Below are 27,040 nucleotides of genomic sequence, written 5' to 3'. Positions count from 1 at the left end.
AAGCAGAAAGGAGAAATTTCCTTGCCAGGACCAAGACTCAGGCCTCAGTTCTCTACTGTATCCATACTCAACTCATCGTAAGGTGATGGGTTATTATAGGCAATAGGTTATCTGGGAGCTGCTTATGGTTTTGCAAGTCTACTATTTATTCAGGACCAGTCTATGCCCTTCACTGATTTGAATTGCAGGGTACTTGGGGGGAACTCTGTTGTAGTTTCTCCTGTAGTTATCACATGCAGTACCCCATCTACCAAAGGATAGGTACAACAGTCATCTCCTTCAGATGTAGACTTTTATATACTGCCTCTCCTGTGAAGCTTACACGAAGTGTTAGCTCATTTCCCATAAATTGCCAGATGTCTAGCAAAACTGCCCTAAATGGCTTACTGTTATCGCTGCACATCCATCCGTGACTTAGAAAATAATGGGGTTTATATCATTAGTAGTCTCTTGGGGCAATCGGTCGCACCTGAGAATCTGCTCATGCAAGGTTCAGTATGGGAGAAAATAAAGAAATCATTGCTATAAACAGTTTTCTAGAAGAGACAAGATGCATTTCTGAAGTGTGACTAATTAGGCAATCAGTGACAGCTAATGCTTGATTTTTTTCATCTCAGTCCTTCCACAGTGGAGAATGGGATTTTCTATAAGAAATCTTTGCCATAGCCTCTCAGAGGCTGTGGAAAAGCCTGTTTCTACCTGGTCGATGTTTTTCAGTGGACCATTCCTTCGTCCAAATTAGTAAATAATTTGAATGTGGTCACAACATTTTAGCTCAATCAGTTAGCATGAAACACAGTTTTAGAGGGTTCACTTCTCTTTTTGACCCTTGGTTTTAGCCACTCAGATATGTTGCTTTAGGTAGATCTACAGTCGGAGCTTGTTCTGCCCACATTGACAGGAGGCCATATGAATTGCCTGTTTTCAGAACGAAAGTAGGGACACACAGTTGATTTTCTTATCCTTTTTTTTTTTTTTTTTTTCTGGTGGATTCCATTAAGCCTAAGCACTTTGAAGATATTGATGGCTTTTGGGGAGCCAGTTTGAGGGGGGTAACTTCAGATGTTTGCAATCTAGCCATATACTTTGTTTCCTCAGTTCCTAAAAGGTATTAAAATATTCTCAAAGCTTTGCCCTGTAGTACTTCCTACACAGGCACAATCAGGAAGATTAATCTGAAGTCCTTTTAAAGTAGTTTAGTTAAACTGCACTCAAACAATGTGCACGTAATTATTCAGAATGAAGGTTCCTTTAGTCTGATGGTTTGCTTTGCTTCTAAAATGAAAGCCACTTTAATTCTGAGTACGAGTGCCTACGTAAGGTTTTAGAGCTGTTTCAGTTCGCTTTGGGGAAGCTGCAGAGTTCTCCTCTGAATTAATGTACTCATTGTGTCTTTTTCTGCTGTGCTCAGTGCTTATCGCTGTGGCAGTCACATCTGCATGGGGAGAGGACAGCCTGGCACCGTTCTTCCCCAGGCTGCCGCCTTTTGTTTGTCACGGCAACTGTGTTACCCTCTGGGCAGCTCAAAATTTCTCATGAAAACAGCTCTGTTTTCCACAGAAATCAGCCTTTTAATGCTTTCTCTTGCCCTTATCTGGTCTGAGAGAACGTGGTGTTCTCTCAGCATTGACCGAGCACTGTACATCACATTGTACAACAGCTGCCTCCCAGAGGCCTTTCGTACTCGTGCCCATTAGGACAACTGTAAAATAATCCTGCAAGGTAGGACAGCATTACCGTCATCCCCTTCTATATAAAAAATGAATAATAAAAAAGGCCAAGACACATGAGAGACCTGAATCTCCACTTCCAAAGTCCCTGTTAAGCAGCCGTGCCCCTGAAGCAGCTTTCATCTTTACCGGGACACTGACATTCCAGGAAGATGTCCAAACAGCTCCCCGCTCCCCCAAAAAAAAGCCTATGGACTTGGATGATTTTCAAGGTCATCCGCCAGGAGTGCACGCTATCAGACCCTTCCTGTATAAGGAAGGACACAAAAACCACTCCAAATCACCACTGTATTGTAGAGGGAGAGGAATGGCCTTAAGAAAAACAATTTTTTTTTTCTGAAAGAGAGAGATAAAAGAAGCCTAAAGACATGAAAATCGTGCCACGAAGCTGAGTGGTGTGGTTGATACTCTTGAGGGACGAGATGCTGTCCAGAGGGCCCTTGACAGACTAGAGGAGTGGGCCCATGCAAACCCCATGAAGTTCAACATGGCCAAGTGTAAAGTACTGCACCTGGGACGGGACAATCCCAAACATGGATACAGGCTGGGCGTTGAGTGGGTTGAGAGCAGCGGAGAAGGACTTCGGGGTTCTGGTGGATAATAAACTGAGTATGACCCAGCAGTGTGCGCTTGCAGCCCAGAAAGCCAACCATATCCTGGGCTGCATCAAAAGCAGCGTGGCCAGCAGGTCAAGGGGGGGGAAGGGATTCTGCCCCTCTACTCCACTCTGGTGAGACCCCACCTGGAGTCCTCCATCCAGCTCTGGACCCCTCAGCACAGGAAAAACACGGACCTGTGGGAGTGGGTCCAGAAAGGCCACAAAAATGGTCAGAGGGCTGGAACACCTCTCCTGTGAGGAAAGGCTGAGAGCCTGGAGATGAGAACGCTTCGGAGAGACCTTGTTGTGGCCTTTCAGTACTTAAAGGGGGGCCTACAGGAAAGATGGGGAGATACTCTATCAGGGAACATAGTGATAGGATGAGGGGTAACAGTTTTAAACTGAAAGAGGGTAGATTTATATTAGATATTAGGAAGAAATTCTTTACTGTGAGGGCAGTGGGAAACTGGAACAGGTTGCCTGGAGAAGCTGTGGATGCCCCCTCTTTGGAAGTGTACAAGGCCAAGTCTAGTGGAAGGTGTCCCTTCCCATGTCGGGGGGTTGGAACTAGATGATATTTAAGGTCCCTTTCCAACCCAAACAATTCTATGATTCTATTTGAAAACTGAAGTTGAGCAATTGACTTCAAAGCTTGTCCATGCTGCAGATGCAGTCACCTCTGTACTGGAGATGACCCCAAAAATCAGAGCCTTGCTTCAGGAGCCAATCAGGCCTGAGAACCGAAGAGCATTTGTGTGGCAGAAAGATAAGTATCCACCTCAGGAGGCAAGCAAGATACCTTTGTGGTTTTGCAGTCTGTGTGCAGACTTCATACTAGTTCGGATGGGCTCTTCACCTCACACATGGTATATTATGTAGATATGGCCTTCAACTCTTGTTTAGTTCAGGCCAGTAAGTTAGGCATCAGTTCTGCCCTAGGAAATGCATGTTCGCCCCCATGTTTCAGCCAACAATAAAAGCTGAGTAGCTGCAGGCTCAAGACAGCTGGAGCAGTTAGACTTGCTGAGTAGGTTCTCAGTCTGGTGAGCATCAGCGCAGTGCTCATCAGGAACTGCAGTGTCTATAATCTAGACTGGTGAAAACACCTACAGAGCAAACTGACAGCTTTTACATAAGGTCAAACTTCCTACCCACCTCTGATGCTCCTCCGTTTCAGAATGATGAAGATGATCAATCGACTGCACAAGTCTATGATGCTCCTGCAGTATTTCTCCACCCAGTCCTGGGACTGGTCTTCAGACAATATGAATATGTTAATGAGTCACCTGAACACAGAAGACAAAAAGGTAAGTACATCCTGAATATGGGTTGCTAAACTCCGGTTCTGTTCATCTGCAGCAATTATTTTTCATGTACTGTTGAGCTTATGAACGGAGAAGGCTGAGAGGGGACCTTATAAATGCTTATAAATATCTGAAGGGTGGATATCAGGAGGATGGGGACAGACTCTTTTCAGTGGTGCCCAGCGACAGGACAAGGGGCAATGGGCACAAACTGAAGCAGAGAAAGTTCCGTCTGAACATGAGGAAGAACTTCTTCCCTCTGAGGGTGACGGAGCCCTGGAACAGGTTGCCCAGAGAGGCTGTGGATTCTCCTTCTCTGGAGATATTTCATTCCAACCCCTACCGTTCTGTGATTCTGTCTAAATGAGCTCTTCACCTTTTGCTCTCAGGTTTCTATTTGGTCTGTAGACAATCTAGATTTGTTTCCACAGACAAAATGGACTGTGCAAAGGGAACATAACTTTACATCCTCAGTGACCCAGCTGCACTCAGCCCTTTGAGTTGGAGAAGTTAAAGGCATCATATATGACAATGGCCACTTCACTACCTCCCATGTCGTTGGCTACATAGGCTGGAATACTGAGTGGATGGGAAAGCTAGGGACATTCCTTTTTGATGGACACATGATATTTCTCTTTCTAAAAAGAAAAGGTCAATTCCAGTTTTCACGTCGCAGCTCTGGGCCCTGAGAATTTTGGGCACCCCTTTCATGGGGTGATATGACCATGTTAACTACTGTGCTGTACAGGGGCCACAGAAAGACAGTATCAATGGTAATGCAAAGATGTGTGCTATGGGAAGTTTCATCGTAATTAATTAATCACTGAAAAACTGTGTAGCATTCCCAGTATCTTCTCATCCTAATTTTCTAAGTATCTTGCTCTTGGAAAACTAGGAAGCTCCTTTACAAGATCACTTTCTGCCTCGTTTCTTCTGGCAGGCTGTAGCTTTTGGCGGGTGATCTAGATGGGAATTACTTGAAAGATTTTGATGTTTTCATCCACATTGGTTTTAATGGGCACTGCACAGGGAAACTTAGTTAACTCTTAGTGTCTTAGCCCGAACAATATAAAAAAAAGTTCCTGTTTGATTGAAGTCCCCAGAGAGCAATTACTTTGCAGGATGTCAAGCTCTGCTGTAGTCTTTATAGGTTAGAAATGCTGCTCTGTAAGAATGGGATTGTAACTGAAAGACTGCAGGAATACAAAGAGCAGATCTGCGATAAGCTTGAATGCATGTTGGGTCAGTATCTCCTTGCAAAGAGATCCTCAGGAATTCGCACCAAACTGGTCTCACTCACACCATGAAATCCTTGCGCAGACTCCCAGTAGCAGAATGACGAGTTTTCTTCCCTAGTCTGCAGCAGGAGTGCATGCAGCAAATTTTACCCTGCTTCGGCAGGGGGGTTGGACTGGATGACCCACAGAGTTCCCTTCCAACCCCCACCATTCTGTGATTCTGTGAAATTCGAACTTCCAGGGGCAGCAGCACTGCTGTGACTACAGCAGATGTAGAGGGAATCGAAACGGCATGACAGGAGCTAGTTCTGAAGCAGAGAAACAACAAATGACAACCTCGACAGTCTCAGGCTTACCAAGCTGCTTATGAGAACTCTGTGAGATGCACCGCATCCAGTGCTGCCACTGCTGCATTGCGAGCAGTATTCAGGCTAGACCGTTGATGGGCAGCACACCTCTCTCTGCGTATCTGACGGTCACAGCCTGATCTGCACAGCAGCTAACCCTCGGTGTTAGCTGACCGCTCTCTGCCCGAGTTATTGCTGCTCTGATACCAAAGCTCTTGCACCAAAGCAAATGACCTGCATTGGCATGGGGGTGAAAGGGAGGCATTTTTCTGAGTATCTTCCGTTGTAAGGCCCCATAAATAAGAAATGCCATTCACTTCATGCATTCATTTAAAAAAAAAAAAAAAATCTCTACAACAAAAGCTTTTCCTCTTTACAGATCCTTTCTTTGCTCTAATAGACAGGCAACCACCTGAGAGCTTGGCAACAATTTTTCCACTATCAGCATTTGAAGTTATCTAGGGTAATTAGCTCTGCAATGAGATTTTTTTGATGCCAAATAACGGAGTAACTTATTTCTTGGATTTTTGTTGATCTGTGTGCTGAGAGAGAACGCAGCACAAGACAGAGTAATATTGATGCAGAGGCACCTGTTGACTCAATGTCCAATTGATTTATTTACACACAACTCTAGTGACACATTAAAAACTGCATGGAGGTTTTCAGATTAATCCATTTACCTGAGTGGAATGCCATTTTTCTTCCACAATTCTGTGTGTGTGTTTAGAATATATATGTGTGTGTGTGTACAGAATATATATGTGTGTGTGTGTACAAATACACATATTTATGCACTAATGGCCACCTCAAAGACAAACTTAATGTTTGTTGTCTGCCAGCTAGCACTAATTTCTGCTTGCTTTGCCCAAATTCCCAGCTGGGTAAGACAATGAGTGACAACTGTGAAATATAGTCTGTTAGTGCCCATGTCTTCCTGGAAACTTGGTGGCTTTAAGAAATTCAGAGAGAGGTCCTTGTCGGGAATGGAGCTCAGTGAAGAACTGATGCTTACAGTGAACTTGTTTTGAACTCCAGCATTTAACTCCTGCTCTTTGTCTTTAAATCCCAGTTATACAACTTTGATGTTCGTCAGCTGCACTGGTCAGAATACATTGAAAGCTACTGCCTAGGTGCCAAGAAGTACTTGCTAAATGAGGACATGGCTGGCATTCCAGCAGCAAAGCAGCACTTGCGAAAGTAAGTCATACCCAGTGACAAGGACAAGAGCTCCTGGCTACTTTAAATGGCTTTTGAGGAAAATTTACATTGCAATAATTGTTGTTGACTAATATAGAGATAAACATAGCACAGCTTATTTCTTACAGCAGAGGGTTGTCAGTGTTTCATTTTTCCGTCCTGAAGAAAAAGAGGACTTTTGATGACACTCACAATCAGGGGCTAGATATTATGCCTTCCCAGCAGATGACCAAGCAACGAAGTTACAGTGCCTAAGAGGAGTACATAAATGGAGAAGATCTTGGTCATTCGGAATTACAATAGAAAAATAAGGAACAGATTTAGATTTTTGAAGCTCCTAGAAGTTTTTAACAATTCAAAGACATTGCATAAAAACTTTAAGCATTTGTATGATTTTAAACTTCATTTTGAAGTTGAAGTTTCTAATTCCCTGGGGTAAATGGGCAAAAATTATCCAAAATCTGTCGACAGCTTATGCATTCCATCCTTGGTAACAGTTTAAGAGAGTCTGAATGAGCAATTTGAGACTGTGCTTCTCCTAGTCAGTTAAAGATTGTGCTCTTCCCGTCTTCTCCAGCCCTCTTACTGAGAGGTGCAGCCAAAAGGAGAAAGAGAGCTCTGTTGCAGTAAGAGCCTGGTTGTTTCCTTTAAGAAAACTATTCTTGCACACTGTAAATGTTAGAAGCATAAAACAGCCTGCTGCCATAGCAAGGAATCCTAAACAAGTTCTTTGTTCATGGGTCATTTTTAAAGGATTTATAAGAAACTCTGTAACAGGGCAGTAACTGCCAAATAGCCCAAACAGGCAAGGTGGTGTAGTGCAGTGATAAAGTTTACAAGGAGAAAAAAAACAAAACACAAAAGGCAGACACTGGGAAAGTGAGAACTAGAGAACTGCCTAAGTTTTCACTTGGTAAAAAGAGGACAAAATGATTAGCATCCAAATTATTAGACCAAATAATCCCACTTAAATATATGGTGTAAAAAAAACCAAACCCCAGTGCAAAAGTGAAGACCATTTATGATTATTGAGTAATTTCCCAACACTAAAGGCAAGGTTTCAAACAAAAAGGAGAACCCTATTTATCAGTTCTTGCAAAGGTTCTCCAGCCTGTCACCAACCCTATTAAGTAAAAAATAGCCAATGTACCAAATCAAAGCAGAAAGTATTGGAATTAAACTATCAATAAGCAAACAACTCTCAGTATGATTTCAGTGTCTATTCTGGTCTGAAATGAGAGTACCTGGAACAAGAGACACTTGCAATGAGGGTAATCCACCTGTCCCATCAACTGTTCACTAGGCCATAATTTCAACACAGTCCTTGGCAAGATGGGAGGCACATCTTAGGCACAGTGTCTTCACCAGTATCACAATGGCAAAAAGCCCAAGGGTCATTTGTAAACAGGATTTCTTACAAAATTGCCTGTAGCAAATGAAGCAAGCTGCTAAGCTTTTTGTGGTGTTTGTCTTCCTCCATAAGATGCCTCTTTCTCTTCCTCAGGCTGAGGAACATCCGATATGCGTTCAACACCACCCTTCTTGTGATCATCTGGCGCATTTTCATTGCAAGGTCACAGATGGCTCGAAACATCTGGTACTTTGTGGTGAGCCTCTGCTACAAGTTTCTTTCCTACTTCAGGGCATCCAGCACCCTCAGGCACTGAAGCCATCCATCAGCAACCAGCCTCTTCCAGAAGGACCTCCATCTCCTCTCATCAGCAACTATGGGCATCGGGGTCTGAAAGTAGCAGAAAAATCCACTCCCTCCTACAGCAGCCTGCGTTTATTGTGCCCTGTTATATGTTCACCTTTTTAATTTTAACTAATGCTTTAATACATGGTGGTCTTTCTTCCATAGGACCAGGCCAATTTTTAAAGCCATAACTGAAGCTTTAGGAACAGGTCAAGATGGAACCATTCATCTAGAGTCTGATGTGCAAGAGTAAAGATTAACCAAAGCCATTGTCTTCCCATGTACTACCTAGGCTATCTTAATCCCATCTTCTTCCTCAAAAGAGGCAAATTTAAAGCATACAACCTTGGACAGAAAGGATGTCATCAGAGAAGATCCAGCCAAGGAAATTAACCTGTAAGAGGTCTTCTCAAAGAGGCTATTCCTTCATTCTCATTCAGTGAAATGGTACCTTACTGAAAAACAGTCAGTTTAGAAGGGGGGGAAATAATCAGTTACACTAGGCCAGTGGGCACACTGAACAGTTTTTGGATCTTGTCTTATATTGCTACTGAGGACTGATACTTTCAAGCCATAACTAAAGGCACACACGGAATTCACGTACCTGTGTTTACTCACTCACAAGCTGCTTTCTTATGGAGAGGTTTTTCTCTCTGCGGTTAAGGTTGCAGGCTATTAAAACGTCCTGTTCTTGCATTTATCACATTTGCTTGGAACATTTTTTGGCTTGAAAAATGCTGTGTTTACTCTGAGAATGAAGAGAAGACTTCTTAAAGGATTGAGGAAGAATTCAGAAACTCTTTATTATTTTTGAGGAATGGGTCTTCAATTTTGTCTGCAGAAAACTTCTCTCCCTGTAGCTCAAAAAAAGCTTCATTGCAGCTAAATCGCTTTGCCCTTGATCACTTCCACCGGCAAAGAAAGTGTAAAGACATGTATGGAGGAAATCCCATCAGGACAGTTTTGCTGCCACTCCTGTCAGTAGGAATTTAAGATTCTGAAACTTGTTTTCTTTCACAATAGGAAAGGTTTCATTGACTTCCATGTAAAAACCATCACACACTGTGAAGGTAATGCATTTCGTCCTACATCATTGCAATTTAGAAAGGAACCCAAGGATCTTCCCAATGCTCTTGTTTCACCTGGTGAAGTACAGTTTCCTCTGGGGGGAGCGAGAAAGAGAGAGCCTTCTTCAAAGCAGCCGGTGCAACAATGGCCTTAGTGCAACAGCAGCAAATTTATCATGCTATCAGATTTTCAAAGTCAAGTCTAATACTGGAATATTTTTTACTCACCGAACACTGAATAAGCACCTTAAGATTGTCAGACTTTCAAGCAGCTAGGTTTTGAATCAACGCAGCATCCAGTTTCTCTAGTCTTGTGTCATGCTAGCTGTCTGAAAAAGTAATGCTACATCACAAAAAAAAAATATGACGCAGTTGCTCTTCCAAGAGCTGAGAAGAGCAGACTGTTTACAAAGCTGGCATTCTTCAAAAAGCATACTCGTTTTTGGCAGCGCAGGAGCAAGTTAGGATGACACTGTATTTGTATCTTAGGCCTCCGAGCTAGTTCAAAAGTCTTTCTAGAGGTGCAAGGAATTAATCTTCCCCTGTACATCCCAGAGGCTTAGTCTCAAGCAAGTGGCAAAGGGTGCCCGCAGCAGAACCTGACCAGAAACATGGTGTCCATGCCCTCTGGCATTCCCTAGCAAAGGCCCCTGTGTCTGTCAGACTTTACTGCTGATCTATGCTCTAGTAGGTCAAACACCCAGTTTACAAAGGTGCAAATTTTTTTAAGCTCTTCGCCTTGAAAACATACTTTGAAAATGAAACTGTACTGGTCATTAGCTACGTGTTCTCCAGCACCAGAAAGCTGGTAATGCATGCTGTGCCCTGCACGTGAGCAAGGCGTCACCGCCCGGGAAACCAGGGGCTGTGGGTCCGGGCGCTGGGGAGCAGACGCCTGATGCACAGTGCCTCGATGGCAGCGCACGTGGCAAAGGGCAGCTGCATGGTACTTGGCTATGCAGAGGCTGTGGCTGCCTTGGAGCGAGGCAGGATGCTGCAGGGATTCCTCTAGAAAGACTGCATTCCCTCAAGTAAAATGATCAGGTCATCTGCCAGCTTGCCATCTTCTCAGATGAAAAGCTAAAAAAAAAAAACCAAAACAAAACTCCAGATTATTCTGAAACAAGCTTCATTAAAAAAAATGGGTAAGAATTTTAACTCCTGTCCTAGAAGTCAAGTGCCTGCCTTATGTACAAAGAGAAGCAACAGCTACGGGGATCAGAAGTCTTACGCCGTGCACATGATGGACAAAAGCTGGAGTCTGACAGAAGAGCGAAATCCTGCAGACCTGCTACACCTATCACAGCTGACTGACGTAGACCAGACCCTCTACACCAAAAGCATCCTGCCTTCCCTTCCCCGATGCTTGTCGCGCCGTCCGTGTCTCACACGCGCCCGTAGGCACTCACAGGTATTTGTGCAGGCTGTGTTGGCCCAACAGGTCTGAGATGCATCTGTGCCCACCGTGAGCATATCCCGACCTGTTCTGTGCACATGAAACAAAAAAAGATGCTTCAGGTTTCACTCAGAACGATGGCGGTAACACATTTTAAAGCTCTTCAGCATTTTGCTGAAGGTAACAGCCACAGCAAAGCTACGGCTCCTCTCTGAAAAACAGCAGGAGCTGCTTGGGATGCTGCAGAAACATAGCTGTTGCAGATGGTGTGTGCTCTTCTGGAGACCTTTCGCAGCCCACGCAGCCTTGCCAGCAGCTGGCTCCAGGGCTCTGGCCTTGCCTGGAAGGGGATCGAGCCGTTAGTTTTTCTTAACGCAGACATACCATGCAGTGAAACTTGAATCTTTAATCCATTTTCTTGTGGCTTGAGATGTTTTCAGGTGGTTGTCTGAACCACAGAAATCCTTCAGAAAAACCTCAATGCAGAGACTGACACGTGGCAGTGCCAGTCTTGACTGTCATCATGGAGAGCTGGACCTGGCATAAGAACTTGTTCTCACCTCAAGCAGCGACTTAGCTTTGATGTTTTACTGTGTGCTCCTCAGTCTATTTCTATGTGCTCTGAAGAAACCCAAGCCTTGGGGAAAGATATCTAAAAAAAACCCACCAAGTGACAGCCACTTCTTTTCTTCCTTATTCTATCTCTTGCTCTTTTACTTATACTCACAAGTTTTTGACAAAAGAAAAGCCAAATGTAGGTGTTTACTGAGTTAAATCGGAGGTCCTGTGGTGACTGTGCACAAATTAACGCAGAAGTCTCAGGCGTGGATATTACCCACAGCTGAAAGCCAGAGCTTTTAATCCCTGTAAGGTTGAAGCAGGACTGAAGCTTTTTTTTTTTGCCTACAGAGGTAGCATGGTGAGTGCGCTGGGGGGGAGAGGGGAGTAGGAGGGAGCGTTCCTGCAGCCTCTGCTCACAGGCAGCAGAAGCACTGCTAGGCACAGAGCATCCAGCCCCGCACGCAAAGGGAGACTCGAGGGACCGGAGCAGCCCCAGCTGCCAGACTCAGAGGACTCTGCCTCCCAAGATGTGAGGGAAGAGCGCCATCAGCATTTTGTAATCAGTTTGGGTTCTTGTAATAAAATGTACGAGCTGAAAGGTTCCTCTGTCCCTTCCCCCAGCGACCAACAGGCAGCACAGAGAACAATATTGGCAGTCCTTCTGCACAGCCACGAAAGAAAACGTCTGCCACAAGGCAGCGTAACGGGATTAGCCTCTGTCGTTGCTTGTACCTGGTGAACTTGCAGCGTATCTACCCCTCGCGGTGTCAGAAGCCTGCGGTGCTGCTACAGAAATAACGCGGACCACTGCTGGACCCGACGTACTCTTTTGTTAGTACTATGCATATACACTAGTCTGTAGGCTGTGGCTGTGAACTGCTGTGTGAAAGCAACGAAACACTGAGTATCAGCTCACTGTCAAAGAGCAATGGGCATAAGCTTGCAATTAAGAAGTATCTCTTTTTGTATTAAATTGCGATAACAAAAAAAAAAAACACCCACACAAATCCCTAAAATTAATCTGCGTTTAAATTGCCTTCTGACTGACAACCAAAGCTGTTTATCTCCAGCATGTCTGTTACCAAAAACAAAATAAAATTCCCACCCCTTCACCCTCTATCCCAATAACTTTGCTAAGAAAATAAAATTCTTTCTTGGGGAGGCGGGTAACTGAGATACTGGTATATTACAGATTGTTGGCACATTACCCACCTCAAGAAATTTGTTATTTTACATTTTCTAAGAAAACATGATTATATGTGCCTGTGTGTATAGTTGCATCTTTCACCACCAATCTTCTCCTACAACATACAGAGATGGCAAAACTAGTGGAGATCACACTGAAATGCCAGGCCGTGCTTGTTTGGTGGGCACTGTTCCAATTCAGTTTAAGACGAAGTGATTAACACCTACCCTAGTTTCCAGTGTAAAGGAAACCCAACCTGTAGTGCTGTTAATGAAATCCTCATCATGAATAAGCAACTGGGAAAAGAAGGGGGGGGGGCATTCTTTCGTTTGTAAATAAGCTGCAGCTTCACGGTCGAAAGCATGCTGTTGCTCTTCCAGCTTTGACGTTCTGCCACAGAAAGCAAGGATGAACTTTTATGACAGTTGGACCCTTTATTCTAGTGCAGAGTAAATAACATACTGTACATTCCCCAGAAGCTAGATGGTGAATATCCAATTATATGGTGCTAAATATTGGTATGGAGCTGGTACAGACTTATTTAAGAGAATTAAAAAAAAAAAACAAATATTTGGGGAATAATTAAAGATGTACTATCCCACTTTTCTCCATTGCTTAAAAGTCAACTATGAATTGAGTTGGTTTGCTCAGATTAACATGAAACTGCTTGTAAAAGGTTTCTTGTTCTAAAATAATCTTGGCAAACCTCAGTTTATAGTAAAATATGTACTCCCCCACTGTCCAAAGTTTATATGGTTATCTGCTATTTCTATTCTCTTGTTAGCTATGAGACAACTTACTGTTATAAATCTTAATTACAGAGTTTCTAATGTTAAGGTGTAATCTTTTGAGCTCTCAAACCAGATAAAAATGGTAAAGTCACAAATTATGAGAACCTCAGCCATAAAATTGTTAATATGTTTATGTTATTTTAAACATTTAATAAAATAAAATATTTTAAAACTACACTCACTTTGCATCGCTGGAGGTGGTTACTTGCTGGCCATTGTGGTTCAGCCCAGGCTGCATCTGCACCACAGCTGTACACATCTGCACCACAGCTGTACACACCCCGCACCACAGCTGTACACACCCGCACCACAGCTGCCGGCGTCCCTCCCTGCGTGGCCCGGCGGCCCCACCTGCAGGCAGCTGCCAGCACAAGGACCTGCTGCGCAGGCAAGGAGAGGGCCATCAAAGAGGGGGAAATCCCACATTTTAACAAGCAATGACGGTGAGACAGTAACCTATGTATGCTTGAGCTGGAAGGGTCCATCTCTGACAGGTGTATTCCAGAAGGTGACAGGGACACATCTGCAGCAGCAACCAATTTGTAACAACCTGGCCACCACACCATTTGCATCTGAGATTATTACCCCAAATTCTTAGTTTTACAAGGTGGGGAGTTTAACACCACAATGCTCTTCTGGCATAAAGAGCTTTTAAAGTCCAGAGGGCTACAAGGATGGTGAGGGGACTGGAGCATCTCTCCTACAAGGAGAGGCTGAGGGAGCTGGGCTTGTTCAGTCTGAAGAAGAGAAGGCTGAGAGGGGACCTTATAAATGCTTATAAATATCTGCAGGGTGGGTGTCAGGAGGATGGGGCCAGACTCTTTTCAGTGGTGCCCAGCGACAGGACAAGGGGCAATGGGCACAAACTGAAGCAGAGGAAGTTCGGGGTGACCATGAGGAAGAACTTCTTCCCTCTGAGGGTGACGGAGCCCTGGCACAGGCTGCCCAGGGAGGTTGTGGAGTCTCCTTCTCTGGAGATATTCAAGACCCGCCTGGACAAGGTCCTGTGCAGCCTGCTGTAGGTGACCCTGCTTCGGCAGGAGGGTTGGACTAGACGACCCACAGAGGTCCCTTCCAACCCCTACCATTCTGTGATTCTGTGAAATACGGTATGCTTTTACCGCCAGACCCCACCATACAGTGAGAAAAGTTTAAGGATGTTATTGCATGGGCAATGCATGGAGGGTGGCCAATAATCACGTTTCATGTACGTTTCCAAGAAGTATACACAGCAATACTTCAGGCTGTTGGCTAAACTCATGTTTATGTGTAGCATTCCCAGTATCTTCTCATGTTTATGTGTAGCATTCCCAGTATCTTCTCATCCTAATTTTCTAAGTATCTTGCTCTTGGAAAACTAGGAAGCTCCTTTACAAGATCACTTTCTGCCTCGTTTCTTCTGGCAGGCTGTAGCTTTTGGCGGGTGATCTAGATGGGAATTACTTGAAAGATTTTGATGTTTTCATCCACATTGGTTTTAATGGGCACTGCACAGGGAAACTTAGTTAACTCTTAGTGTCTTAGCCCGAACAATATAAAAAAAAGTTCCTGTTTGATTGAAGTCCCCAGAGAGCAATTACTTTGCAGGATGTCAAGCTCTGCTGTAGTCTTTATAGGTTAGAAATGCTGCTCTGTAAGAATGGGATTGTAACTGAAAGACTGCAGGAATACAAAGAGCAGATCTGCGATAAGCTTGAATGCATGTTGGGTCAGTATCTCCTTGCAAAGAGATCCTCAGGAATTCGCACCAAACTGGTCTCACTCACACCATGAAATCCTTGCGCAGACTCCCAGTAGCAGAATGACGAGTTTTCTTCCCTAGTCTGCAGCAGGAGTGCACGCAGCAAATTTTACCCTGCTTCGGCAGGGGGGTTGGACTGGATGACCCACAGAGTTCCCTTCCAACCCCCACCATTCTGTGATTCTGTGAAATTCGAACTTCCAGGGGCAGCAGCACTGCTGTGACTACAGCAGATGTAGAGGGAATCGAAACGGCATGACAGGAGCTAGTTCTGAAGCAGAGAAACAACAAATGACAACCTCGAGAGTCTCAGGCTTACCAAGCTGCTTATGAGAACTCTGTGAGATGCACCGCATCCAGTGCTGCCACTGCTGCATTGCGAGCAGTATTCAGGCTAGACCGTTGATGGGCAGCACACCTCTCTCTGCGTATCTGACGGTCACAGCCTGATCTGCACAGCAGCTAACCCTCGGTGTTAGCTGACCGCTCTCTGCCCGAGTTATTGCTGCTCTGATACCAAAGCTCTTGCACCAGAGCAAATGACCTGCATTGGCATGGGGGTGAAAGGGAGGCATTTTTCTGAGTATCTTCCGTTGTAAGGCCCCATAAATAAGAAATGCCATTCACTTCATGCATTCATTTAAAAAAAAAAAAAAAATCTCTACAACAAAAGCTTTTCCTCTTTACAGATCCTTTCTTTGCTCTAATAGACAGGCAACCACCTGAGAGCTTGGCAACAATTTTTCCACTATCAGCATTTGAAGTTATCTAGGGTAATTAGCTCTGCAATGAGATTTTTTTGATGCCAAATAACGGAGTAACTTATTTCTTGGATTTTTGTTGATCTGTGTGCTGAGAGAGAACGCAGCACAAGACAGAGTAATATTGATGCAGAGGCACCTGTTGACTCAATGTCCAATTGATTTATTTACACACAACTCTAGTGACACATTAAAAACTGCATGGAGGTTTTCAGATTAATCCATTTACCTGAGTGGAATGCCATTTTTCTTCCACAATTCTGTGTGTGTGTTTAGAATATATATGTGTGTGTGTACAGAATATATATGTGTGTGTGTGTACAAATACACATATTTATGCACTAATGGCCACCTCAAAGACAAACTTAATGTTTGTTGTCTGCCAGCTAGCACTAATTTCTGCTTGCTTTGCCCAAATTCCCAGCTGGGTAAGACAATGAGTGAGAACTGTGAAATATAGTCTGTTAGTGCCCATGTCTTCCTGGAAACTTGGTGGCTTTAAGAAATTCAGAGAGAGGTCCTTGTCGGGAATGGAGCTCAGTGAAGAACTGATGCTTACAGTGAACTTGTTTTGAACTCCAGCATTTAACTCCTGCTCTTTGTCTTTAAATCCCAGTTATACAACTTTGATGTTCGTCAGCTGCACTGGTCAGAATACATTGAAAGCTACTGCCTAGGTGCCAAGAAGTACTTGCTAAATGAGGACATGGCTGGCATTCCAGCAGCAAAGCAGCACTTGCGAAAGTAAGTCATACCCAGTGACAAGGACAAGAGCTCCTGGCTACTTTAAATGGCTTTTGAGGAAAATTTACATTGCAATAATTGTTGTTGACTAATATAGAGATAAACATAGCACAGCTTATTTCTTACGGCAGAGGGTTGTCAGTGTTTCATTTTTCCGTCCTGAAGAAAAAGAGGACTTTTGATGACACTCACAATCAGGGGCTAGATATTATGCCTTCCCAGCAGATGACCAAGCAACGAAGTTACAGTGCCTAAGAGGAGTACATAAATGGAGAAGATCTTGGTCATTCGGAATTACAATAGAAAAATAAGGAACAGATTTAGATTTTTGAAGCTCCTAGAAGTTTTTAACAATTCAAAGACATTGCATAAAAACTTTAAGCATTTGTATGATTTTAAACTTCATTTTGAAGTTGAAGTTTCTAATTCCCTGGGGTAAATGGGCAAAAATTATCCAAAATCTGTCGACAGCTTATGCATTCCATCCTTGGTAACAGTTTAAGAGAGTCTGAACGAGCAATTTGAGACTGTGCTTCTCCTAGTCAGTTAAAGATTGTGCTCTTCCCGTCTTCTCCAGCCCTCTTACTGAGAGGTGCAGCCAAAAGGAGAAAGAGAGCTCTGTTGCAGTAAGAGCCTGGTTGTTTCCTTTAAGAAAACTATTCTTGCACACTGTAAATGTTAGAAGCATAAAACAGCCTGCTGCCATAGCAAGGAATCCTAAACAAGTTCTTTGTTCATGGGTCATTTTTAAAGGATTTATAAGAAACTCTGTAACAGGGCAGTAACTGCCACATAGCCCAAACAGGCAAGGTGGTGTAGTGCAGTGATAAAGTTTACAAGGAGAAAAAAAACAAAACACAAAAGGCAGACACTGGGAAAGTGAGAACTAGAGAACTGCCTAAGTTTTCACTTGGTAAAAAGAGGACAAAATGATTAGCATCCAAATTATTAGACCAAATAATCCCACTTAAATATATGGTGTAAAAAAAACCAAACCCCAGTGCAAAAGTGAAGACCATTTATGATTATTGAGTAATTTCCCAACACTAAAGGCAAGGTTTCAAACAAAAAGGAGAACCCTATTTATCAGTTGTTGCAAAGGTTCTCCAGCCTGTCACCAACCCTATTAAGTAAAAAATAGCCAATGTACCAAATCAAAGCAGAAAGTATTGGAATTAAACTATCATTAAGCAAACAACTCTCAGTATGATTTCAGTGTCTATTCTGGTCTGAAATGAGAGTACCTGGAACAAGAGACACTTGCAATGAGGGTAATCCACCTGTCCCATCAACTGTTCACTAGGCCATAATTTCAACACAGTCCTTGGCAAGATGGGAGGCACATCTTAGGCACAGTGTCTTCACCAGTATCACAATGGCAAAAAGCCCAAGGGTCATTTGTAAACAGGATTTCTTACAAAATTGCCTGTAGCAAATGAAGCAAGCTGCTAAGCTTTTTGTGGTGTTTGTCTTCCTCCATAAGATGCCTCTTTCTCTTCCTCAGGCTGAGGAACATCCGATATGCGTTCAACACCACCCTTCTTGTGATCATCTGGCGCATTTTCATTGCAAGGTCACAGATGGCTCGAAACATCTGGTACTTTGTGGTGAGCCTCTGCTACAAGTTTCTTTCCTACTTCAGGGCATCCAGCACCCTCAGGCACTGAAGCCATCCATCAGCAACCAGCCACTTCCAGAAGGACCTCCATCTCCTCTCATCAGCAACTATGGGCATCGGGGTCTGAAAGTAGCAGAAAAATCCACTCCCTCCTACAGCAGGCTGCGTTTATTGTGCCCTGTTATATGTTCACCTTTTTAATTTTAACTAATGCTTTAATACATGGTGGTCTTTCTTCCATAGGACCAGGCCAATTTTTAAAGCCATAACTGAAGCTTTAGGAACAGGTCAAGATGGAACCATTCATCTAGAGTCTGATGTGCAAGAGTAAAGATTAACCAAAGCCACTGTCTTCCCATGTACTACCTAGGCTATCTTAATCCCATCTTCTTCCTCAAAAGAGGCAAATTTAAAGCATACAACCTTGGACAGAAAGGCTGTCATCAGAGAAGATCCAGCCAAGGAAATTAACCTGTAAGAGGTCTTCTCAAAGAGGCTATTCCTTCATTCTCATTCAGTGAAATGGTACCTTACTGAAAAACAGTCAGTTTAGAAGGGGGGAAATAATCAGTTACACTAGGCCAGTGGGCACACTGAACAGTTTTTGGATCTTGTCTTATATTGCTACTGAGGACTGATACTTTCAAGCCATAACTAAAGGCACACACGGAATTCACGTACCTGTGTTTACTCACTCACAAGCTGCTTTCTTACGGAGAGGTTTTTCTCTCTGCGGTTAAGGTTGCAGTCTATTAAAACGTCCTGTTCTTGCATTTATCACATTTGCTTGGAACATTTTTTGGCTTGAAAAATGCTGTGTTTACTCTGAGAATGAAGAGAAGACTTCTTAAAGGATTGAGGAAGAATTCAGAAACTCTTTATTATTTTTGAGGAATGGGTCTTCAATTTTGTCTGCAGAAAACTTCTCTCCCTGTAGCTCAAAAAAAGCTTCATTGCAGCTAAATCACTTTGCCCTTGATCACTTCCACCGGCAAAGAAAGTGTAAAGACATGTATGGAGGAAATCCCATCAGGACAGTTTTGCTGCCACTCCTGTCAGTAGGAATTTAAGATTCTGAAACTTGTTTTCTTTCACAATAGGAAAGGTTTCATTGACTTCCATGTAAAAACCATCACACACTGTGAAGGTAATGCATTTCGTCCTACATCATTGCAATTTAGAAAGGAACCCAAGGATCTTCCTGATGCTCTTGTTTCACCTGGTGAAGTACAGTTTCCTCTGGGGCGAGCGAGAAAGAGAGAGCCTTCTTCAAAGCAGCCGGTGCAACAATGGCCTTAGTGCAACAGCAGCAAATTTATCATGCTATCAGATTTTCAAAGTCAAGTCTAATACTGGAATATTTTTTACTCACCGAACACTGAATAAGCACCTTAAGATTGTGAGACTTTCAAGCAGCTAGGTTTTGAATCAACGCAGCATCCAGTTTCTCTAGTCTTGTGTCACGCTAGCTGTCTGAAAAAGTAATGCTACATCACAAAAAAAAAATATGACGCAGTTGCTCTTCCGAGAGCTGAGAAGAGCAGACTGTTTACAAAGCTGGCATTCTTCAAAAAGCATACTCGTTTTTGGCAGTGCAGGAGCAAGTTAGGATGACACTGTATTTGTATCTTAGGCCTCCGAGCTAGTTCAAAAGTCTTTCTAGAGGTGCAAGGAATTAATCTTCCCCTGTACATCCCAGAGGCTTAGTCTCAAGCAAGTGGCAAAGGGTGCCCGCAGTAGAACCTGACCAGAAACATGGTGTCCATGCCCTCTGGCATTCCCTAGCAAAGGCCCCTGTGTCTGTCAGACTTTACTGCTGATCTATGCTCTAGTAGGTCAAACACCCAGTTTACAAAGGTGCAAATTTTTTTAAGCTCTTCGCCTTGAAAACATACTTTGAAAATGAAACTGTACTGGTCGTTAGCTACGTGTTCTCCAGCACCAGAAAGCTGGTAATGCATGCTGTGCCCTGCATGTGAGCAAGGCGTCACCGCCCGGGAAACCAGGGGCTGTGGGTCCGGGCGCTGGGGAGCAGACGCCTGATGCACAGTGCCTCGATGGCAGCGCACGTGGCAAAGGGCAGCTGCATGGTACTTGGCTATGCAGAGGCTGTGGCTGCCTTGGAGCGAGGCAGGATGCTGCAGGGATTCCTCTAGAAAGACTGCATTCCCTCAAGTAAAATGATCAGGTCATCTGCCAGCTTGCCATCTTCTCAGATGAAAAGCTAAAAAAAAAAACCAAAACAAAACTCCAGATTATTCTGAAACAAGCTTCATTAAAAAAAAAATGGGTAAGAATTTTAACTCCTGTCCTAGAAGTCAAGTGCCTGCCTTATGTACAAAGAGAAGCAACAGCTACGGGGATCAGAAGTCTTACGCCGTGCACATGATGGACAAAAGCTGGAGTCTGACAGAAGAGCGAAATCCTGCAGACCTGCTACACCTATCACAGCTGACTGACGTAGACCAGACCCTCTACACCAAAAGCATCCTGCCTTCCCTTCCCCGATGCTTGTCGCGCCGTCCGTGTCTCACACGCGCCCGTAGGCACTCACAGGTATTTGTGCAGGCTGTGTTGGCCCAACAGGTCTGAGATGCATCTGTGCCCACCGTGAGCATATCCCGACCTGTTCTGTGCACATGAAACAAAAAAAGATGCTTCAGGTTTCACCCAGAACAATGGCAGGAACACATTTTAAAGCTCTTCAGCATTTTGCTGAAGGTAACAGCCACAGCAAAGCTACGGCTCCTCTCTGAAAAACAGCAGGAGCTGCTTGGGATGCTGCAGAAACATAGCTGTTGCAGATGGTGTGTGCTCTTCTGGAGACCTTTCGCAGCCCACGCAGCCTTGCCAGCAGCTGGCTCCAGGGCTCTGGCCTTGCCTGGAAGGGGATCGAGCCGTTAGTTTTTCTTAACGCAGACATACCATGCAGTGAAACTTGAATCTTTAATCCATTTTCTTGTGGCTTGAGATGTTTTCAGGTGGTTGTCTGAACCACAGAAATCCTTCAGAAAAACCTCAATGCAGAGACTGACACGTGGCAGTGCCAGTCTTGACTGTCATCATGGAGAGCTGGACCTGGCATAAGAACTTGTTCTCACCTTAAGCAGCGACTTAGCTTTGATGTTTTACTGTGTGCTCCTCAGTCTATTTCTATGTGCTCTGAAGAAACCCAAGCCTTGGGGAAAGATATCTAAAAAAAAACCACCAAGTGACAGCCACTTCTTTTCTTCCTTATTCTATCTCTTGCTCTTTTACTTATACTCACAAGTTTTTGACAAAAGAAAAGCCAAATGTAGGTGTTTACTGAGTTAAATCGGAGGTCCTGTGGTGACTGTGCACAAATTAACGCAGAAGTCTCAGGCGTGGATATTACCCACAGCTGAAAGCCAGAGCTTTTAATCCCTGTAAGGTTGAAGCAGGACTGAAGCTTTTTTTTTTTGCCTACAGAGGTAGCGTGGTGAGTGCGCTGGGGGGGAGAGGGGAGTAGGAGGGAGCGTTCCTGCAGCCTCTGCTCACAGGCAGCAGAAGCACTGCTAGGCACAGAGCATCCAGCCCCACACGCAAAGGGAGACTCGAGGGACCGGAGCAGCCCCAGCTGCCAGACTCAGAGGACTCTGCCTCCCAAGATGTGAGGGAAGAGCGCCATCAGCATTTTGTAATCAGTTTGGGTTCTTGTAATAAAATGTACGAGCTGAAAGGTTCCTCTGTCCTTCCCCTAGCGACCAACAGGCAGCACAGAGAACAATATTGGCAGTCCTTCCGCACAGCCACGAAAGAAAACGTCTGCCACAAGGCAGCGTAACGGGATTAGCCTCTGTCGTTGCTTGTACCTGGTGAACTTGCAGCGTATCTACCCCTCGCGGTGTCAGAAGCCTGCGGTGCTGCTACAGAAATAACGCGGGCCACTGCTGGACCCGACGTACTGTTTTGTTAGTACTATGCATATACACTAGTCTGTAGGCTGTGGCTGTGAACTGCTGTGTGAAAGCAACGAAACACTGAGTATCAGCTCACTGTCAAAGAGCAATGGGCATAAGCTTGCAATTAAGAAGTATCTCTTTTTGTATTAAATTGCGATAACAAAAAAAAAAAAAAAACCCACACAAATCCCTAAAATTAATCTGCGTTTAAATTGCCTTCTGACTGACAACCAAAGCTGTTTATCTCCAGCATGTCTGTTACCAAAAACAAAATAAAATTCCCACCCCTTCACCCTCTATCCCAATAACTTTGCTAAGAAAATAAAATTCTTTCTTGGGGAGGCGGGTAACTGAGATACTGGTATATTACAGATTGTTGGCACATTACCCACCTCAAGAAATTTGTTATTTTACATTTTCTAAGAAAACATGATTATATGTGCCTGTGTGTATAGTTGCATCTTTCACCACCAATCTTCTCCTACAACATACAGAGATGGCAAAACTAGTGGAGATCACACTGAAATGCCAGGCCGTGCTTGTTTGGTGGGCACTGTTCCAATTCAGTTTAAGACGAAGTGATTAACACCTACCCTAGTTTCCAGTGTAAAGGAAACCCAACCTGTAGTGCTGTTAATGAAATCCTCATCATGAATAAGCAACTGGGAAAAGAGGGAGGGGGGGGCATTCTTTTGTTTGTAAATAAGCTGCAGCTTCACGGTCGAAAGCATGCTGTTGCTCTTCCAGCTTTGACGTTCTGCCACAGAAAGCAAGGATGAACTTTTATGACAATTGGACCCTTTATTCTAGTGCAGAGTAAATAACATACTGTACATTCCCCAGAAGCTAGATGGTGAATATCCAATTATATGGTGCTAAATATTGGTATGGAGCTGGTACAGACTTATTTAAGAGAATTAAAAAAAAAAAAATATTTGGGGAATAATTAAAGATGTACTATCCCACTTTTCTCCATTGCTTAAAAGTCAACTATGAATTGAGTTGGTTTGCTCAGATTAACATGAAACTGCTTGTAAAAGGTTTCTTGTTCTAAAATAATCTTGGCAAACCTCAGTTTATAGTAAAATATGTACTCCCCCACTGTCCAAAGTTTATATGGTTCTATCTGCTATTTCTATTCTCTTGTTAGCTATGAGACAACTTACTGTTATAAATCTTAATTACAGAGTTTCTAATGTTAAGGTGTAATCTTTTGAGCTCTCAAACCAGATAAAAATGGTAAAGTCACAAATTATGAGAACCTCAGCCATAAAATTGTTAATATGTTTATGTTATTTTAAACATTTAATAAAATAAAATATTTTAAAACTACACTCACTTTGCATCGCTGGAGGTGGTTACTTGCTGGCCATTGTGGTTCAGCCCAGGCTGCATCTGCACCACAGCTGTACACATCTGCACCACAGCTGTACACACCCGCACCACAGCTGTACACATCTGCACCACAGCTGTACACACCCGCACCACAGCTGTACACATCCGCACCACAGCTGCCGGCATCCCTCCCTGCGTGGCCCGGCGGCCCCACCTGCAGGCAGCTGCCAGCACAAGGACCTGCTGCGCAGGCAAGGAGAGGGCCATCAAAGAGGGGGAAATCCCACATTTTAACAAGCAATGACGGTGAGACAGTAACGTATGTATGCTTGAGCTGGAAGGGTCCATCTCTGACAGGTGTATTCCAGAAGGTGACAGGGACACATCTGCAGCAGCAACCAATTTGTAACAACCTGGCCACCACACCATTTGCATCTGAGATTATTACCCCAAATTCTTAGTTTTACAAGGTGGGGAGTTTAACACCACAATGCTCTTCTGGCATAAAGAGCTTTTAAAGTCCAGAGGGCTACAAGGATGGTGAGGGGACTGGAGCATCTCTCCTACAAGGAGAGGCTGAGGGAGCTGGGCTTGTTCAGTCTGAAGAAGAGAAGGCTGAGAGGGGACCTTATAAATGCTTATAAATATCTGCAGGGTGGGTGTCAGGAGGATGGGGCCAGACTCTTTTCAGTGGTGCCCAGCGACAGGACAAGGGGCAATGGGCACAAACTGAAGCAGAGGAAGTTCGGGGTGACCATGAGGAAGAACTTCTTCCCTCTGAGGGTGACGGAGCCCTGGCACAGGCTGCCCAGGGAGACTGTGGAGTCTCCTTCTCTGGAGATATTCCAGACCCGCCTGGACAAGGTCCTGTGCAGCCTGCTGTAGGTGACCCTGCTTCGGCAGGAGGGTTGGACTAGACGACCCACAGAGGTCCCTTCCAACCCCTACCATTCTGTGATTCTGTGAAATACGGTATGCTTTTACCGCCAGACCCCACCATACAGTGAGAAAAGTTTAAGGATGTTATTGCATGGGCAATGCATGGAGGGTGGCCAATAATCACGTTTCATGTATGTTTCCAAGAAGTATACACAGCAATACTTCAGGCTGTTGGCTAAACTCATCTGGCAATTCTCAGGATGGCCAAGAACATCCTGACTCTATGACAAATATTTCACTGTACTTCAAATGATGTCTCTAAGGCCATTTGGAAGCAGTGGTACAGTAAGATAATGAAATCCAACTTGATGAATAGCAGGACTAACTGGAAAGTTGTTTGTTTGTTTTACAAGTAGAACAGTTCTTACCTTTCCCAGTTCTGGGGGAAAAAAAAAAAAGTTTCTTGCAGAAATAAAACCTTCACAGTTCGGAACTTTGGTAGTCGAAAATGTCCAGCTGCCCAAAGCAAAGACAGTCTCAAGGTCGGAGTTCAGGCGCTCTGTCAGTGTATTGGTAGAGAAAGAGAAGGTCACATCCCTCAGAGGTCTCCACCATCAAATCTGCGGGGGGGGGAAGAGTTTCTATTTTAATGTTAAAGCTTCAGTCTAGTAAATGTTTCCAGCTGTCTGCATTGAAGAGCCTGAAACCATCACACCTCCATTCCCACGCAGAGCAGAGCCTGCCCCGGTCCGCTGGCATCTCCTCTGCCTGGCCTGCCGCGCCTCGGCTCGTTCCCCAGCGCGTCACGACGACGCGTGACGGGCATCTGAGCTGCTCCCAGCGCTCAGCGGGAGCACGGCGGGTTCAGTCACCGGGAGTGCTGACCAGAGGCTGTAACTGTTCCGTGTCTCAGTACTTCCACTTTAATTCTAGTGACTGCAACTCCTTGCAATAATCTCGTTTTCAGAAACTTTCAATCTTACATGTATATATTCCTAGATACATATGTGTATAATAATATGTATTACACATATGTCTCAAGACAGGTCTGGTGAAAATATTTGGCATTTACGTATCTGTGGATTAACATATGAGCGCACGTAGACACAAGAACACAAAACTCTGGAAGGCAGGGAAAGAGGGAAGACCTAATGTGGGTAGGGTGGAATCTCCATATAGCTGGGTTTCTGGAAGGGGAGAGGAATGAGCTTTTAATATTGCTTGCCATTACAATTAAGTGTAATAGGAGGGCAGCAAGATGCAAGCACACTGTAATTAGTGACATGCTATGCACTGCCAATGGATGTCATGGAAAACTAATTTAACAGAAAAAGTAGCCACAGCTACCTTAATTTCAGTACAAAGGTAAGGCATGCCTTTTACCTAATTTTCAGAATCATACATACTCAGTGACCAAAACTCTAGCTGTCAGGGTGGTTTTTTTTTTCCAGACATTTTGAATGCTAGAAGTTAAAATGCCTTTCAAAAATGTCTGTTCTTAAATTCCAAGGGGCTACGGGGGACCAAGACTTGGAGGTGGTAGATGTGGATGGATTAGTATTTTTCAGTTTTTGTCCAATCCTATTAAAGACAAAAGCATTTCATCATCACAAAATTAAAAAAAAAACTTACAAATTTGTTAGCTTTCAAAACAATAGTTTATCAAAAAGTACATTATGAAAGATTTTCACCATGTATTATTGGTAAAAACGTTTTTGTCAAGGGTCAGAAATCATTTTACTAACCCCTTTCCAAAATTCATATTTGTTGTAGAAAGTTTGTCATCTTAGTCTTCTTTTGCCAAACCACAAATATATTTTCCTTTACATTTCTCCAAAAGGCACTTTTTTTTTTTAATCTGAAAACTAAGATTACCTTGAATAAAAGCATAAAAAGAAATAGCTGGACCAACTCTGAAAAAAAGGCATGAAGACTGAGGTGGTGGTTGGCACGTACGCCTAACACTGGACAAGAAGTCTCTCTTTCTGCCATATGAACAATCATGCAAGCAGCCTGTTAACCATCATCGTTGGCCAACTTCTCCTAAACACCGTGGCAGAAGTGGTCTCATGGAACATACAGCATGCAGAGTGCTGGCAGATACAGATGGTGACTTCTTTTCAACTACGCAGGCTAAATAGACATGAAAACATTTGTGTCTACGTGTGCGTATATATGTATATATATATATATATATAAAAAAGTGTGAATGCCACAAATTCTGCACGTCTAATCCATTTCTGCAGTCAAGGGAACTCGACTCACACCAGCACTAGTGCCAAATCTGCACCATTACATTTCTCAAAGGCACCTCTTTGCCAAGACAACCAGTCTGGCTCTTGCTCTGTTGTCCCCAACCCCAGCAACACTTCTATCCCAACATCATTGCATTCTTCTAGAAGTCACGCAGCTCCCAAATTTCCTGTCTCCTCATAATCTGTTCTCTTCCCCCACCCACACACATCTCTTGAAACGTTTTGATTAAAACTCCTTTGTGATAAGAGCATCTTCTGTATCAGAGATGAGGAAGAAAGAGAGGAGGGTCCAGAGAGGCCCTGGGGGTGTCTGTGGGCCAAGATTAGAAGGAAACCGACTTGTCACAGCTTCAGTGTGAGAGGAGAAGAAAGAGGGCCGAGCCTGACATTTCTCAGCCCCCAGAATATCCATTTGATGGTCCACAGCTGTTTGATGTAGGCTAAAGCAAAAGTAGAGGTAAGGAGAGAAAGAAGAGGGGAGCTGCCCCAGTTTGCACTGGAGGACTCCAGATAAAAGGAGCGGCTTTGATCAACCTTTGCATCGGCTTCCTGCTACTGCTGCGGCCACCACAACCTTGTTCCAGTCTTGCCTAACAGAATGTAGCAGGGAAAACAAAACCCATGCTATTCAGATTGGAAAGAAATGTTTTTTCATTCTTCTTTTCAAGTTAAC

The 27,040-nt window shown here is 43.9% G+C and overlaps 1 protein-coding gene across 6 annotated transcripts in view; it reads left to right on the top strand.

Moving 5' to 3' along the window:
• The window catches only part of FAR2 (fatty acyl-CoA reductase 2), a 142,350-nt gene extending 129,126 nt beyond the window's left edge, over positions 1-13,224 (top strand). For all 6 annotated transcript variants that reach the window (XM_075441920.1, XM_075441897.1, XM_075441888.1 and 3 more), the window contains exons 10-12: positions 3,506-3,635; positions 6,287-6,414; positions 7,919-13,224. In XM_075441920.1, the coding sequence (XP_075298035.1) occupies positions 3,506-3,635; positions 6,287-6,414; positions 7,919-8,081 (421 nt within the window). In that variant the 3' untranslated portion in view covers positions 8,082-13,224. The remainder of the gene's footprint in view (positions 1-3,505; positions 3,636-6,286; positions 6,415-7,918) is intronic.
• Positions 13,225-27,040: the final 13,816 nt, after the last annotated feature.

The sequence above is a fragment of the Opisthocomus hoazin genome, chromosome 1 (genome assembly GCF_030867145.1).
Source record: "Opisthocomus hoazin isolate bOpiHoa1 chromosome 1, bOpiHoa1.hap1, whole genome shotgun sequence".
In the NCBI taxonomy this organism is placed as follows: domain Eukaryota; kingdom Metazoa; phylum Chordata; class Aves; order Opisthocomiformes; family Opisthocomidae; genus Opisthocomus; species Opisthocomus hoazin.
This window is presented reverse-complemented; position numbering and strand designations above follow the sequence as displayed.